This window comes from Sminthopsis crassicaudata, chromosome 3, assembly GCF_048593235.1.
Source record: "Sminthopsis crassicaudata isolate SCR6 chromosome 3, ASM4859323v1, whole genome shotgun sequence".
Classification (NCBI taxonomy): Eukaryota; Metazoa; Chordata; class Mammalia; order Dasyuromorphia; family Dasyuridae; genus Sminthopsis; species Sminthopsis crassicaudata.
In genome coordinates, this window is record NC_133619.1 from 612,671,278 (window position 1) to 612,688,071 (window position 16,794).

General features: G+C 42.1%; 1 protein-coding gene across 1 annotated transcript in view; it reads left to right on the forward strand.

Annotated features, from left to right (window-relative positions):
• The window catches only part of EMC1 (ER membrane protein complex subunit 1), a 33,879-nt gene extending 19,046 nt beyond the window's left edge, over positions 1-14,833 (forward strand). Inside the window, exons 12-23 of the mRNA XM_074306078.1 lie at positions 403-499; positions 956-1,078; positions 2,249-2,448; positions 2,693-2,842; positions 3,983-4,144; positions 4,827-4,946; positions 7,738-7,875; positions 8,629-8,802; positions 9,287-9,497; positions 10,536-10,620; positions 12,737-12,866; positions 13,005-14,833. Of these exons, the coding sequence (XP_074162179.1) occupies positions 403-499; positions 956-1,078; positions 2,249-2,448; positions 2,693-2,842; positions 3,983-4,144; positions 4,827-4,946; positions 7,738-7,875; positions 8,629-8,802; positions 9,287-9,497; positions 10,536-10,620; positions 12,737-12,866; positions 13,005-13,184 (1,770 nt within the window). The 3' untranslated portion in view covers positions 13,185-14,833. The remainder of the gene's footprint in view (positions 1-402; positions 500-955; positions 1,079-2,248; positions 2,449-2,692; positions 2,843-3,982; positions 4,145-4,826; positions 4,947-7,737; positions 7,876-8,628; positions 8,803-9,286; positions 9,498-10,535; positions 10,621-12,736; positions 12,867-13,004) is intronic.
• Positions 14,834-16,794: the final 1,961 nt, after the last annotated feature.

Consider the following 16,794-nt stretch of genomic DNA (forward strand, 5'->3'; position numbering starts at 1 on the left):
CCGAGTGTCAGAGTGTGGAAAGGTTGTATCGAGCTTCTGCTGGGGTAGAACTCCAGGATCAGGCTTCTTAATCTTGGCTTTGCTTTTGACGCATGACGTGAATTTAAGTGAGTCAACTGCTCTGTGCCTTGGTTTCTCCAGTTGTAAAATGGAGGCACTAATCTGCCTTCTATTTAATGGAATATATAAATAGGGTGAGTGAAATATGCCTGTAAAAAATGTGAGCTTGAGGGCAAGTTCCCAAACCAGGATAGAGACACTATTGCTCCTCTTGTAGGAAGCAGGATCCTCTTTGGGTCCCAGGCGGTGCTTCTTGTTTGGGGCTTTTCATTTTGGTAAAGATCCCTGGTCGGAATCCTGGGGCTGTGTTCACAGGCGCTCTCTTCTTGCCCCTCTGCTCAGCTATATATCCAGGCCTTCCTGAAGAAGGACGATTCAGTGGGCTATCGGGCTCTGGTGCAGACGGATGACCACTTACTTCTCTTTCTTCAGCAGCTGGGTGAGTAGGCTCTGTCAGCTACTTCCCTCTAGGACAGTATGGCCCAACAGCCTTTGTTTTTATATCAATGTTAACAGGATCTTAGGTTCTCTGGGCCAAAGGGCCCTTCAGAGCTTGGGGACTCGGACACTTATGTGTGTCTGCTTGAAGACCTGAGCTCGGGAGCCCAGTGGCCCAGGAGGAGCCTGTTCTGCCTCTGCCTCCTGGATTGCAAGGAGGCTTTTCTTTGTACTAAGCCACAATCTTCCTAGAAACTGCCTAAATCTAGAAATCTCATTCTACCTTCAGGGACTAAGCCCAGGACAAAGCCGGTCCCTCTTTCTTAGGACCCTCCTGAAGACAATTTCTCAGCCTAGTCCTTGGGCCCCCACAGAGACTGTGGGCCCTGGAGCAGGGCTTTTCTTTGTGGATGACTCAAACCTCGGGTGCACCTTATCGACTTGGTTTTTTCTCCAGCTGGAAAAATGTTGCTCTGGAGCCGAGAGGAATCACTGGCAGAAGTGGTGAGCTTGGAGATGGTGGACCTGCCCCTGACAGGTGCCCAGGCTGAGCTGGAAGGAGAGTTTGGCAAGAAGGCAGGTGAGGAGTATGCTATCCTCCTGCTATGGGAGGATCCACAGGACCCGCAGGACGGGGGCTTCGGGAAGCCACCCAATTGGATGAGCATGTTTCTACTTCTCTCTTTTGGACTTGCAAAGGGAGTTTATCATTCAGACCAAGAAAGCCATCTCCCCACTCTTGCATCGGTGTCTCCCTAGACCCAGAGCTGGATGCCTCATTGTCCCTGGCCAGGGAGACTTGGCTGTAACTGTGCCTTTGCTCTGACTCTGCCTCACTGGCTGGAGGGAGAGGTGGTAGTGATTGTAGTTCAGCCAGACACCAGCCCGGCTTCCCACAGGACACAATGCCAAGGGTCTGAGGAGACTAAGGCGATGAACTCTTGCCTCCCTTTGAATACCCCATTCATGTGGCCTCCAGAGCCATCCCCACTCCCAGTCCTTGCAGTGCTTGGGGTCCAAACTGACCTTGACCCTGCTCTCCTTCCTGTCCCCTTCCCCCATTGTTGTACCTTAAGGGTTAATTCACCTTCCCTCTTTGTTTCCGCCGCCTGGATCCAGCCATTCAAGGTAAAGCCTGTTCTCTACTGTTCTCTTGCCTTTTGCCTGCTCACATTGCTAGCTTTCTTTGGCAGCTTTTTCTCATCTGGAATTGTTGCTGGGGGCCCAACATAGAGGCCCCAGAATAGCCCCCACTGCTTGCTGTGCTTTGGACTTGTCTCTTTGCCAATCACTCTTATATTCCCTGAGTTGAGAGGGGAGCACTAGCCCTAGCCACGTAGACAGGAGCTATGGGGTGGCCCTCCTTTCTAGAGTGGAAGGAGGTGCTGAAGACTTGCTTTGGTAGTAAAGCCCTTTGGAGAAAAGGGGGATGGAGACAGGAAGTAGTCAAGGTTTCATGGTGAGCAAAAGAATTCTGGGAGAACAAAAACCTCCCAGGGGTTGTGGTGAATTGAGAATAAAATGGCGGAATTGTTAACATCATGGCTATGACTCTGCTCGGCTGAACCTCCATCCCTCAAACCGCTCCTCTCCAAATTCCTGCCAGAGGCTGTTTGCACAGACACTAGAGCTTCAGGTTGGAAAATGAATTGTGAGCTAGTAGTCTGGTGTGTGTGACTTAAGCATCCCCGGGGGGCTCCCCGTTCTCAGGGGTTGGCCCCAAAATCCATTCCATCTTCCCTGCCTCCAGACGGCCTTCTGGGGATGTTCTTGAAGCGCCTGTCCTCCCAGCTCATCCTGCTGCAGGCCTGGACCGCCCACCTGTGGAAGATGTTTTATGATGCTCGGAAGCCTCGGAGCCAGATCAAGAACGAGATCAATATTGACAACTTGGCGAGAGATGAGTTCAACCTCCAGAAGATGGTAGTGATGGTGACGGCCTCGGGCAAGGTAGGAAGGCAGAGCTTCCAGGGGCCCAAGCTCCCGCAGCCAAGCTTGCGGGGGTCCTGTGTTCAGAGCATGGGAACGAGAGCTGGGAAAGCCTAAGGAGGGAGCCTAGGAGACAGGGCAAAGGCGGCGGCCATACCCAGCACTGGGTCCCCAAGAGTCAGGGAAGCACTCTGGCAGCAGGAGGCTTTGGGGCAGGGCCCGCGGCTGTCCTCCTGGATGCTAGCTAATGCTGCTTCTTCCACAGCTCTTTGGCATCGAGAGCAGCTCGGGCACCATCCTGTGGAAGCAGTACTTGCCCAACATCAACCCGGACTCCTCCTTCAAGCTGATGGTGCAGAGAACCACAGCTCACTTTCCCCACCCCCCGCAGTGCATTCTCCTGGTGAAAGACAAGGTGAGGGCCACGGCTCTGACTCTGGGGGCTAGGAGAAGCGATGGGGTCCCCTGGTGCCCCAGACCTTGGTGGATGAGGTGGGGGAAGGGCAAGGATTCATTTGTAAGGGCCCGTGTCCAGGGTCACAGATGGTACTGAAGATGGGAGGGGCCCCGGAGACCAAGGGGCTTGGCTGTGGCCCCGCAGCCAATTGGAGCATTTGACCCCGTGTCCTCTGGCTCCAGAGCCAGCTGTTTCCTCTGCCTTTATGAGTTCTTACCGTGTAGCAGCGCTGTGACCTTTGGCAGGTGGCGTAAAATAGTAATGGTATATAATAATGACCTTGTGCATATTTAGCAGGCACTGCGAGCCTCTGGCTGGGATAGTGTGCAGCCTTCCTAAGGCTTTGTGTCACCGTGTTGGGAACTCCTGGAGCAGATACAAATCATACTTCCTATAATTTAGTGGTCAGGGTGATTGGGTCACCCAGAGGTTAAACGAGGGCATGGCCACACAGCTCTAGGTCAGGCATCAGGGCAGCTTGCTCCCAAGGCTGGCCCTCTGCTGACTGCTCCACATTGTCACAGAGTGTTACTTTGCTAGGAGGAGGAGCAGCGGAGCAAAAAGAATGCTGAGTTTGAGGCTAGAAGCCCAGGGTCAAGTCTGGGCTCCAGCACTAGTTATATGACCTTGGAAAAATAATTGGCTGCTCTAAATCTATTTATTTGTAAAATGGGGATAATAGACCTCATAGAGTTGTGGGAAATGTTCTTTGTAACTCTTGAAACCCACTGGGATTATGAGTTTTTATTGTGGAGGACAGACTTGCCTCTCCCAGTCATATACGTGTGCGTGTGTGTGCTTTGTGCATACAGATTCGGGTTCCCTTTGGGAGCTCCTCAGCCATTTTCTTTGCCCATTGGAAAACAGGATCTGAAACTCTTTAAGGGGCCATTTTTCTGATTCACAGTGGCTTTCCATGGATGTGCCCCAGGATCTGCTGGGGAGCAGGAGTCGGCATGGAAGCCGCCCAGGGGTGAGGGAGGGGGAAGGCCCAGAAATGGCTCCTGGGGAGCAGGACTGGACCATGGAAGCTACAGTTTCCCGGTTGGGCGGGTTTCTCCTCAAGTAGGTTCTGACACTTTTGGTGGCTTGTTTTAGAAATCAGGAAGGAGTTCTCTGTATGTCTTCAACCCCATTTTTGGTAAGTGGAGCCAAGTGGCGCCTCCTGTGCTGAAGCGGCCCATCTTGCAAGCCTTGCTCCTGCCCATCATGGACCAGGATTATGCCAAGGCACTGCTGCTGATCGATGACGAGTATAAGGTACTTTGTGGCACCTGGGCCGTGCCAAGGGCTCATCCCCAGGAGTGCCCGACCTGGGACTTCTGGCTCTGGGTTGGTCTGCACTTCGGGCTCATCTCAAGTTGTGTGATTATTCTCTATAAAACTAGACTGAAGGCTGTTAGACTTTTCTTAAGTAGAGTTTTATTGTTATAGTAGTTGTTAAAGTGACCAAATATAGGTCTTCAAGTGAGTGGAGTTAATATTGTTACCCCTCTAAGACCTTATGTAGTATTCCTTTTTTTTAAAATAAGCTTATTAACCATCAGTAAAATAGTCAAATGGCAAAATACTAAAAACTCAGAAAAGCGTACAATTTGTTTTTTAATGTTATTATTAACTCTATAACAAAGTTGCTACAAATTACTTTTTCCCTTCTGCCTCCCTCTCTGTTTAGTGTATTTATTAACCCTTTTAGTCCCATTTTGTTGCTGTTCTTACCATTCTCATTATTATTAACATTATTTAATTTGCTATTTTAGCTATATCCATGGCTGCTTTACACATTCCATTGCTTCACCTAAATCTTGCCACATTTCATTCTTAATGAATGACTAAGGGCATCCCTGAAGGGAAGATGATAATGAATCTTAGAAAAATAGAGAGAATGCTGGCCTTTCCCCTTCCTTCTTGCTCAGACTTTCCCCTTCTCTGTTCCACCCAGGTCACGGCTTTCCCAGCCAGCCGAAATGTCCTGCGTCAGTTACAAGAGATGGCATCTTCCATCTTCTTTTATCTTGTCGATTCAGAACGGGGCCGACTGTCTGGATTCAGGCTGCGCAAGGTACAGAGGAGCCCCCTCCATTAGGAGAGCCCCACGTGGTTTGGTTGGTTTGTCTGCAATGTAGATGAGCTGAGAGGGGAGCCAAATTAAGTGGTGATTTTCAAATTCAATGCAAGATCAACCTGCACTGGAGTTTAGAGTTGTTAGAGGTGTAGTAATGAGCCACCTTTCACTATCCGCCCACATGAGAAGGGTGTAGGTTTTGAGGGATATTTTAATCTACCTAACCATTTTAAAAAATGATCATTAGCCTAACAATAATCAAAATAGAAATTATGATTCCAAAAAATTATATGATTATGATTTATTTATTTTTATAAAGGATGAACTTATGACAGTAATTTGTTTTTGTTGAATTTAAGAGACCTGATTTCTAATACTTGTTGATACTGTGTGGGACTATACCTCCAAGACTCAATTTCTTTTTTTTTTTTTTTTTTAATTATAGTTTTTATATACCAGATATATGCATGGGTAATTTTTCAGCATTGACAATTGCCAAACCTTTTGTTCTAATTTTTCCCCTCCTTCCCTCCCCCCCTCCCATGGCAGGTTGACCAATACATGTTAAATATGTTAAAGTATAAATTAAATACAATATATGTATACATGTCCAAACAGTTGTTTTGCTGTACAAAAAGAATCGGACTTTGAAATAGTGTACAATTAGCGTGTGAAGGAAATCCAAAATGCAGGCTGACAAAAATAGAGGGATTGGGAATTCTATGTAGGGGTTCATAGTCATCTCCCAGAGTTCTTTTGCTGGGTGTAGCTGGTTCAGTTCATTACTGCTCTATTGGAACTGATTTGATTCATCTCATTGTTGAAAATGGCCATATCCCAGCTAGGGGGCGCAGTGGATAGAGCACCAGCCCTGAATTCAGGAGGACTGGAGTTTAAATCTGGTCTCAGACACTTAACATTTCCTAGCTGTGTGACCCTGGGCAAGTCACTTAACCCCAGCCTCAAAAAAAAAAAAAAAAGAAAGAAAGAAAATGGCCACATCCATCAGAGTTGATCCTCATATAGTATTGTTGTTGAAGTATATAATGATCTCCTGGTCCTGCTCATTTCACTCGGCAGCAGTTCATGTAAGTCTCTCCAAGCCTCTCTGCAATCATCGTGCTGGTCATTTCTTACAGAACAATAATATTCTGTTTCTTTTTTTATAAAACAGAGCTAATGCTTAGACTATCTCTCTCAGTGGTCATTGTTGGAAATGCTCTGAAAACCATAAATCATTACAGAATTATGATAATTTTACCATCCTTTGTGTTATTCCCTAGTTTGTTGTCTGTCCTTAGAACGTTTTTGTTGTTGTTCTAATGTTGCCTTCTCTCTGCATTACTAAATATGTCTTCCCATGTTTCTTTATGTTTTTTGTCATTTTAAACAAAGTAATAATATTCTCCTACATTGTTTTCCTTCTTTGTCTACAATGTATTCTACTGTTTCCCAGTTGTTGCTGAATAGGTTACAGTGTGTTACTCTTACAAATAAAGTAGCTATGAGAACCTTTGTCCAGCTGGAGAGAGGTTGGGGGAAGGAATCACTGAGCTATTTTATTTATTGGATTATTTTTAGGAGTGGCTTATACTTGTCCTGGTCCAGCTATATTTTTACCCAGGTTCTCTTTTTAAAATATTTTATTGTTGTTATTTTCCATTTGTTAATCATATGTAATATGAAAAATGCATATTATCATCATTATTACTGTTAATAATGTTTTATATATTTATATTGATTGACATTCTTAACACATAGAACAAATAGGGAGTAAATCTTAAATTTTAAAAATTCAAATAGATTTGATTAGAAAACCAGTATCCAGTACTACCAGCTCTCTGTAATTTTATTCAGCCTGTTTTCCTTTTTGTTTTTTGCACTTTTCCTTTTTGTTTTTGCACTTTTACATTTTTCACTTATTGTGTTTTAAGCAGTCATTCTCTAATTATTGGACCACTTCCTTGTCCTTCCTAGGTCCCTTCGTGAATACCTATTAGAAAGATTTGTGAGACTGTAGAGTTAGGTGAGGGGTGTGGTTTGTCTCTGAAATAGCAAAGTTTGCGGGTTTCCATAAGAAACAAACACAAGGTCTTGGTCTCATTATCACAGGACTGGAATGAATTGAGCCAATCACCAGCCATCTCAGAGTTGAAATTGCTGTGCTAGAACTATATAAACCAGGGGTGTCTCTGATCATTGTCTTTAAGGCCCATTGAGAATGACACAGACCTTCCTGGAATCCTTGTGCCACCCCCTTAACAGCAAGAGGTCAGCTTAGAAATGGCTTGCTGGAAAGCATACATTCTCTCTGAGCCACATAGTGACCCTGAGTGACAGAGAGGCTACAGTAGTTCCATTATTTGTGATTAAGGAATTGGACATTCAGAGAGGCCAAGGGTCACATAGCATCTGAGGAAGGTGTCTATCCCGAGTCTCTCCACAGGTTGCCCCTGTCTTCCTGTGCCACATCTGATCTCAGTTGTGTTCACTTTAAACAATTAAATTTTTGTCAATTGCCTCATCTGTAAAAGATGCGTCAAAAACAAACTTTAATCTGCTTAGATTGTGTAAACATGCTGTTATTGCTAATAATGATGATTCAGTGAGAATTTTCTCTTGTTTGGAGAATTCTTTGAATTGGTTCCTGCTTTTCCTAGCACAAAGATCCACCATCATAGATCATGATAACTTCCACAATGACCCTTCTTCTGGCTCTGACAGGCACCATTTCTAGTTGTGGATATTCTGAAAATGAAAAACTAATTCTCCCTTGTCTCTCCCTCAGGATTTGACAACAGAGCTGAGCTGGGAGCTGACTATCCCACCAGAAGTACAGAAAATAGTGATGGTGAAGGGCAAGCGGGCCAGTGAGCATGTGCACTCCCAGGGCCGAGTGATGGGCGACCGCAGTGTGCTCTATAAGGTACTTTTGTTGAGGCAGATGTTTGTGCTCCAGTACTTTGAGTAGTGGTGAGGGAGGACAGAGGCCCTCGTGTTAAGTCCTCTGTACAGATTGAAAACACATAGTAATAGGATATATGTACATTTCTGCACTTAGGACCTCTTATTCTCCTTGATGTTGGCTCTCAGCAGTATTCTTATAGGACATAACCATGATAACTAACACCTCTCCAAGGATAATCTGCCCAAGTTTAGAGACCCTTGTAATTGGAGAGTAAGTCACCAAGGGACATAATAGTTTTGATCTCTCTCAGTGGAGAGAGGGAGCAGCCAAGAGATTACTGCAGGAATAGTGTTGAGTTGGAGGACAACTTCCAGATGATTGGATGACTGGAGAGGAGCAGGGACACCCAATAGCAGGTGTTAGGATTAAGACTGAGGGACTGCAGCTAAACTGTTTTCTGTGTTCATCTTTCAAAAGGATAACTTGCTTCTATCAGCTGTCTAGAATCATTGATGTTTATGGGGACCTAAGGGCACTACAAAATCCTACTCAACTGCCATCTTTGATCATCAAACATGATGAATATTGTCAGTGGTTTTACTGTTAGCTTTATTGATGATCTATGGCAACTGTTCCTGAACCAACACATCTCATCCCCATCTGACTTTTATAGCAAAGGAATGGGAGAGGTCTTCATTTTATCTTGATATGAAGATTGTTGGTCTCCTAATGACTTGATGTGAGCCTTTTCTATTTTGCCCTCTCCTTTAGAGCTTGAACCCCAATCTGCTGGCTGTGGTGACAGAGAGTACAGACCTGCACCATGAGCGCACCTTCATTGGCATCTACCTCATTGATGGTGTTACGGGCCGTATCATCCATTCCTCCGTGCAGAAGAAGGCCAAAGGACCTGTCCATCTTGTACATTCAGAGAATTGGGTGGTGGTAAGGAACGATCGGCACACTGAGCTTTTCTCCGTACTGTAGCTGAGTCATCCAAGAGATGAGGCTCTTGGATCTTAGAATCCTGTGGCAGTAGGAGGCAGGCTTCCCTGGCTTCAGAGATGAGGCATTGACCCTTTCCCTCTGAAATTTCAGTGATTCACTTACATAAATGTTCTGTGGTTATATAAAAATTTAACTCTTTCTTAGCATGTGCCTGAGAGTTGAGGGAAGAACCTTTTCCTGGCTGTTGTGGGGAGCTTGGGTTAGTTTGGGAGCCCTTAGGTTTCTAGTATTCTATATTTTTAAATTTAGTAAGATTGTTTAGAAGGCATTGGGGGCACTATGTTATTTTCCCCATCTTCCCTCATCTGTTTTTAGCAGGGCACTATATTTTTCAAACTTCCTTGACCAATTGAGTTAATCAGCAGCTTTGGAACAGGCTAGTATCCCCTCAGATCACAAGCTGTTTCTTTCTTCTCTGTAGTACCAGTATTGGAACACCAAAGCACGCCGCAATGAGTTCACAGTGCTGGAACTGTATGAAGGGACAGAGCAGTACAATGCCACGGCTTTTAGCTCCCTGGATCGCCCGCAGCTCCCTCAAGTCCTCCAGCAGTCATATATCTTTCCCTCATCCATCAGTGCCATGGAAGCCACCATCACAGAACGGGGTATCACCAGTCGCCATTTACTCAGTGAGTATCTTAGGAGAGCCCTTGGTGGCACTTACTTCCCTTTTAAGGGAATAAACAAAGATCAGAGCAGAATATTCATTGCCTGTGGACTTCAGTGTAGGCCACAGAAGTGAGAAGGCAGTGAAAGGCAACTGTAGTATAAAGGAAAGATTCCTGGATTTGACATCAGGGAACTCTGACTGGAATCTCAATTTTATTCTTTTTTCTCTATTCCTTTATTTTCACCTATGTAAAGTAAAGATAATATTACTTATACACTTTCCCTTATAGGTAAAATTCAAATGAGATAGTAGATCATTTTTTTCCAAATTATTTTTTAAAATTTACCTTTTAACATTCTTTTTATTATTTTTATTTATTTATTTATTTATTAGAGCTTTTTATTTACAAAACATACGTATGGATAATTTTTCAACATTGACCCTTGCAAAGCCTAGTTCCAAATTATCCCCTCCTCCCCACCCTTTCCCCTAGATTACAACAGGTAGTCCAATACATAATATTCATTTTTTTAAATTTTGAGTTTCAAATTCTTTCCTTCTAGTCCCTTTCCCCCACCCATTGAGAAGGCAAGCAATATGATAACAATTATACACATAAGGTCATGTAAAACAATTTCCATATCAGCTGTTATATAAAACAAAACAAGTAACCCAAGGAAAATAAAGTGGAAAAAGGGATGCTTCCCCCTGTACTCAGACTCTTATCAATTTTTTTTCTGGAAATAGATTGCATTTTTCATCATAGGTCCTTAGGAATTGCCTTGGATCATTGTGTTGATTAGATTAACTAATCACAGCTAACACATTCACAGTTGGTCTTCAAACAATATTGCTGTTACTGTGTACAATGATCTGATTTTACTCACTTTATTTTGTATCAGCTTTTTCTTTAATCTCTTTGGGCTACTGTGCATCTAGTAGTGGTATTGCTGATCAAAGCGTATATAGCCCTATGGACATAATTCCAAATTATTCTCCAAAGTTATCAGAATACTTGTTCATTTGTTTTTCATTTCGTTGTCTATTTTCTCTGCAGTTGGGCTGCCCTCGGGAGCAATCCTTTCACTCCCAAAGGCCCTGCTAGATCCTCGACGTCCTGAGATCCCAACGGAGCAAAGCAGGTGAGACTTAGAAACCCATAGGATCCTTAAGGAGCCCTAACTTGCAAGCACTGATTTTAGTATATAAGTGTCTTAGGTTACGTATGATCGTTGAAATTGGTCATCTGTAAAATTACACTTCCGTGCCATTTCTGGGATACCTTGTCATGTTTATTCCAAATTTTGCTCATCCAGGTTGAAAGGAAGCAGTAAATACTAAAACTAGGATATTTACAGGATTTAAAAAAAAAAAAAAAAAAAAAAAAAGAGGAGGGATGACAACTATAGATGATAGAGAAAAAAATGGCATATGTGATTTTCAGGGGAAAGGATTAAGTTGGGGATTGTTTCAGAGATAAAAAAAAAAAGGGAAGGAGGCAGGTGGTAGTTTATGACTGTAGTAATTTCCAATACTTCCATTTCCATAGGTTTATAAAGTAATTTTTCAACAGTAGCCCTGTGAGTTAGGTAGTGAAAATATTATTCCCCTATTACAAATGAGCAAAACATAGCCCAGAAAGATGAATTAACTTGTCCTGGGATCTCATACCCAGCTAATTTATATCAGAGTCATGATTTAAACACAAGTTTTTCCTCCTGTAAATCCAGCGTGCGTTCTGTTTCATCATGCTGGCTATCCTAGGGTGACTCATGTAATATTTTCTTCACTTCAAATGACATAAACGTTCTTCCAGCCAACTGCTGTTAATTTTTCTTTATTTTTCTGCTGTTGCAAAACTGAATATTGTTTCCCAAGCTGTTCATTTCCCTGTCACTTTAATGCATCCCAATCAGTAAACATTTTTTAAAAGCTTGCTTATTGTCAGTGTCAGTGCAATAGAAAGAATACTAGATTTAGCATAGGGAGACATAGGTTCAAATTCTGTGTGATCTTGGGCAAGTCACACTAATATTCTTAGAGTCTCAGTTTCTTTATCTGTAAAATGGAAATTAAAAAGTGCTACTTGGTTCACAGGGTTATTTGAGAAAAGTTTGGATTAAACATGTGTTTAAATGTGAACTGTTTGTGCTAGGTGCTATGGATACAGGGATGACATGGCAGTATAATAGCCTGAGGGTGAGGACTAGTCCTAATGAGGAAGGCAATTAAAACCTGCTGGAATTGGAGCTAGTTTCTGAGTGGCCCCTGCTGTCACCACTCTATGTGATCCTTAGTAAGCCCCTTATCTTCCTGGGATCTTTTTCCTATCTATCTAATTAGGAGCTTGGCCCTTTTGGCCCTTTCTGTGTCTAAATTTGTGATTCTCTGTAGTTGGGAGTAGAGGGGATGAACAGAAGGTTTCATGGAAGACTCTGAGCTACTCCTTGGAGGAAGAGAAAACCTTCAGTTTCAGAGAGGAAGAACAAATGTGTTCCGTGTTATAGGGGATGGTCTGTGCAAAAAAAAAAAGAGGGGGGGAGGAGGGACAAAATGCTTGGCCAGTTTGGTTTTTTAAAAAAGCTACTTTCAGAGTACTCCATGAAATAAGTGTGAAATAAAGCTGAACAAGATAAGTTTCAGACAAACTCTTGAAGGTGGTAGTGCCAAAATGGGTAAGGAGTTTGTATTTCTCTTGTAGGCAATAGGGCAGCCAAAGGAGGTTTCTGAATAGAGAAAGGGGCTAGATTAGACTTGTATGTATATAACAAGATTATTTTGGTGGTTGTGAGTTTAGATTGGAAAGGGAAGAGACCTAGAGGTAAGGGGACCACCAAGAAAACTACGCTAGTACTTCAGAAGAGTGGAAATTAGTGTCTTGACTAGAGTACAAGCTGTGGAAGAGGAGGGGAATAGGCTGAATGCATATTTTAAGAAGTGGAATTGACAGGAACTTGGTGACTGAGTGGATGGGGGAGATCAGGGTGAGTGAAAAACAGTCTGGAACTCCGAACCTAGGTGATGCATTCACTGGTAGAACACATAAGTTTTAGGAGGGAAAATGATGAGTGAGCTTGGACAATATGTGGAAGATCTGCTGGCCTAGCACTTCCTCGAAGAAATCAAGGCTGAAGGTGCTTCTGGGATGCTTAACACAAACTGGACCAAGACTGGCAGATTAGGCTGTGCCATGGTCTTGGAGAGTAATTTGGATGGAGTGGGGGTTTTCAGTGTTGTTCCAACTTGGTTGCTTTGCAGAGAGGAGAATTTGATCCCCTATTCTCCAGACGTGCAGATCCATGCAGAGAGGTTCATCAATTACAACCAGACTATCTCCAGAATGAGAGGCATCTACACAGCTCCTTCTGGCCTGGAGTCCACCTGTCTGGTGAGTCCATCTGGTTTTTAAGGCCCTTTGTAGCGTTCAGATTCTGACGTGGATCCCTGGCTCCCCCCAGAATGGAAGCATGGGGTGATTTTTTTTGTTGTTGTTCTTAATTCCTTTGGGTTCTCTCTGGTTCCTCAGGTTGTGGCATATGGGCTGGACATTTACCAAACCCGCGTCTACCCGTCCAAGCAGTTTGACGTCTTGAAAGACGACTACGACTATGTGTTGATCAGCAGCGTCCTCTTTGGCTTGGTCTTTGCCACCATGATCACAAAGAGACTAGCTCAAGTCAAGCTTCTGAACCGTGCTTGGCGGTAGAGAAAGACACATCCTGTGCTCAGAAAAGCCACCGAAGAGGAATGTCATAGGCCGGGCCAGAAGCCACCGACGTGATTTGACCGACTGGCAAGGAAGAGCATTGGGAAATGCCTGGGAAGCTCGGCTGGGCTTCTGTCCAAGGAGGTGGTGTATTTCTGTGACAAACTTTTGGAGACATGAGTTGGCATCTCAGAGTGGATTTAAGATTTACTACCTATACTGAAAGTCTGGAAAAACCTTTGTGGGTTTCCCTCACCCCCACCCTGACAACTCCTTAGCCCCATTGTTTTCAAACCCTTTGGGAGTTTTTTTTTTCCTCCTTCCAGATTTTATTTATGGGATTGGGATGGGTGGGTGGTTTGGGGGGAGAAATTTCCCAAGGATTAACTTCTAGTTTTTGACTCAATCTGGCCAGCAGAATGGAGAGAATACTGGACTTGTCGATTCACACCCAGCCTGACACTTACTAACTTTGTGACCATGGGCAAGTCACTTAATATTTCTGAGCCTCAGTTTCCTATCTGTAAAATGGGGATGATAATACCTCTAGTACCTACCTCACAGGGTTGTTGTGAGGCTCAAACGAGATAATATATGGAAAGAGCTTTGTAAACTGTAAAGTACTATATAAAATTCATTTTTAAAAATTGTTGCCAGCTTGACACTCCCCTCCCTAAGCTCTCCTGATCTTTCCTACTTTAAAAGCTGAATTCACATATTTTAACTTCACTTATAATATAAAACATTGGTACTGCAAGTGTAGAGGGATAATAGCTTATAATGTTTTTACGGGACCATTCTAGTCTCATCTTCCCTCCTAGCAGTCTAAATTGGGGAAATACCCACAGTGTAAATTATTAACAAAGTTTCCAATTTATTTTTTGCTTTTATTTATTGTGGTTTAACTACACATTCTTTCTTTCGAAATATCAGAATAAATTGGCATCAGACACGTAGTTGATTCTTCTTGAAGTCCCCTGAATTGTCTGGTACTGATTTCAGAGAAGAAAGGATTCTTGCCCCTTTAAAACTATGACAGATTTCTTCATCTCACTCAGATGATGCTTTAATCAGTCAGCTGGATGACAAGTATTAGGATTTGACACCCCAGGATTTGGGTTTAAATTTTGACTCTACCACTTATTAGTCCTGTGTCCTTTGGCAACTTATTTTCCCCTTTCTGGGCCACAGTATCCTTAGCCACTAAATGAGGAAGAGAACTTAGGTGATCCAAAGGCTCTTCTAACCCTAAATCCTTTTATACTAGGTGAGCAATGATGCATGTGTAGAGATTCCATTATTTATTTTCAGTCGTGGATATAAGGTTAATTAGCACTTGGGATATAGATAATTGATTTGAGTTTCTCATTTCCCTTTTCCAGAGATTTTAACATTGTTTTCCATCTGTCTGGCTTCTCAAAAAAAATAGAAGCTCCATCAAATTTTGGAAACAGACTGATTTTCCTGAACTCCTGTGTCCTCAGCCAATTAGTTGTCATTGTTGTGTGAAAGGGTTCCAATAACTGTGCCCTAGTACTATTGTGAGTTTGGGTAGATTTGCCTTTAGTCCAAATTTAGTAATACAACCCTTTGGTGAAAGTGATGATACAATGGACAGGTCTCTGAATAAAAGTGATTGCTTGCCTAACTCTGGTATGTGTCTTCTGTTACTTGGTGAAGGGGCCTTTAGTAAAATGACTACATTTTCCTCAGGAATGCATTTAACAGAAGAAAAGAAGTTTCTTTTGAGCAAGTGAAAACCATTGTTAACAGAATGTAATGTTCCTGGGGAAAAAAAAAATGATAATGAATTTTAAAGTTCTGAAGCCCTGGATTGGATTTTTTTTTTTAATTTTTTTTAATTTTTATAATTATAACATTTTTTTGTGACAGTACATACATATGCCTAGGTAATTTTTTTTTTTTTTAACATTATCCCTTGTACTCCCTTCTGTTCCGAATTTTTCCCCTCCTTCCCTCCACCTCCTCCCCTAGATGGCAGGCATTCCCATACATATTAAATATCTTATAGTATATCCTAGGTACAATATATATGTGCAGAACTGAATTTTGTTGTTGTTGTTGTTGCAAAGGAAGAATTGGAAAAATAACCTGGGGAGAAAAACAAAAAAATGCTCACAGTTTCCCAGTGTTCCTTTTCTGGGTGTAGCTGATTTTGTCCATCATTGATTAATTGGAATTGGATTAGCTCTTCTCTATGTTGAAGAAATCCACTTCCATCAGTATACATCCTCATACAGTATCATTGTTGAAGTGTATAATGATCCCCTAGTTCTACTCGTTTCACTCAGCATCAGTTGATGTCAGTCTCTCCAAGCCTCTCTGTATCCCTCCTGTTGGTCATTTCTTACAGAACAATAATATTCCATAACCTTCATATACCATAATTTACCCAACCATTGTCCAATTGATGGACATCCATTCATTTGCTCTGGATTGGATTCTGTGCATAGGATGCTTATTTTATGTGGCCAGACAAGCAGAGATAACCGAATCATTATGGTTTCTGTAAAAATGTTTTCAAAATTTAATTTTCAATAAATGGATTAGCACTTGGAAGGAAAAATTTTCAAAAAAAAAAAAATCTCTCCTCCTTAATCTATGGTACATTCAGTAATACTTAAATTGGTCCACAAGTTCCTCTCATTCCAGTGATTGATGGACAACATTCTGAAACACTCATCTAAAAACAATTATCTTGGAGCTGGACCATGTGATAAAATGAACCTTTTTAAAAAAATCTACAATTTCTCCATCTGCCAAAATGGGAGCTATTATACTTGACCACAAGGCCATCAATTGGAAAACTGGTTCTTTGATGCTCAATGATGAACTAGTAGCTATTTGTAATACTTTCATTCTGAATGCTCTCTGTTCCGTAATATATTTATGTAGCTCATTTTCTGTTCCTGTCTGCAGACCTAACAGTTTCTCAAATTCATTTACTGCCAAATTCCTCAACTTTTCTAGCAATTCTTCCATATATCCATTTGTATTATTTTAAATTGCACCTCTTACAAATGTTTACATTTAAATGCTTCTTAGGTTTCTTAAAAAAAAACAAAACAAACTATTTGCCTTTGGTACAGTTTCCTTGATTTTCATTTTTTCATAATTAGAACTCTTCTAGATCACTTAAAGTCTTTTTGCTGCTAATAGTGTTCCATTTAACAGCAATATCACATTTAAAGCCCCCCTTATAGCTGCCAGCGAACACAAAGGAAATAATTGTCCCTGTTCTGGAACATTCAGCTGTTTGGCCTAGAGGAGACATCTCTGTGCCTCAGTTACCTATGAACTGGGAGATGATTCTTGTATTATTCCCTTTGTAAGGAAAAGCTGCAAATGGTAAAATCCTATATAAAAGGTCAAGAATATTATGTCTATTCATAAATCATGTTTTTGAATGTGATGATTATATTTTCCAAGTGTTAAGTTTCTTTGCTAATATGAAAGTTAATGTCCTGTCTTAAATGACATGTAGATGTTGGTAAGCCTTCATTTTTGTGGCTTCTGTTAAAACTGGTAAAATTTTGATGCATGCTACCATTTGCAAGTTAGGAGAATTTCATTTTTTTTTTTTTTAAGT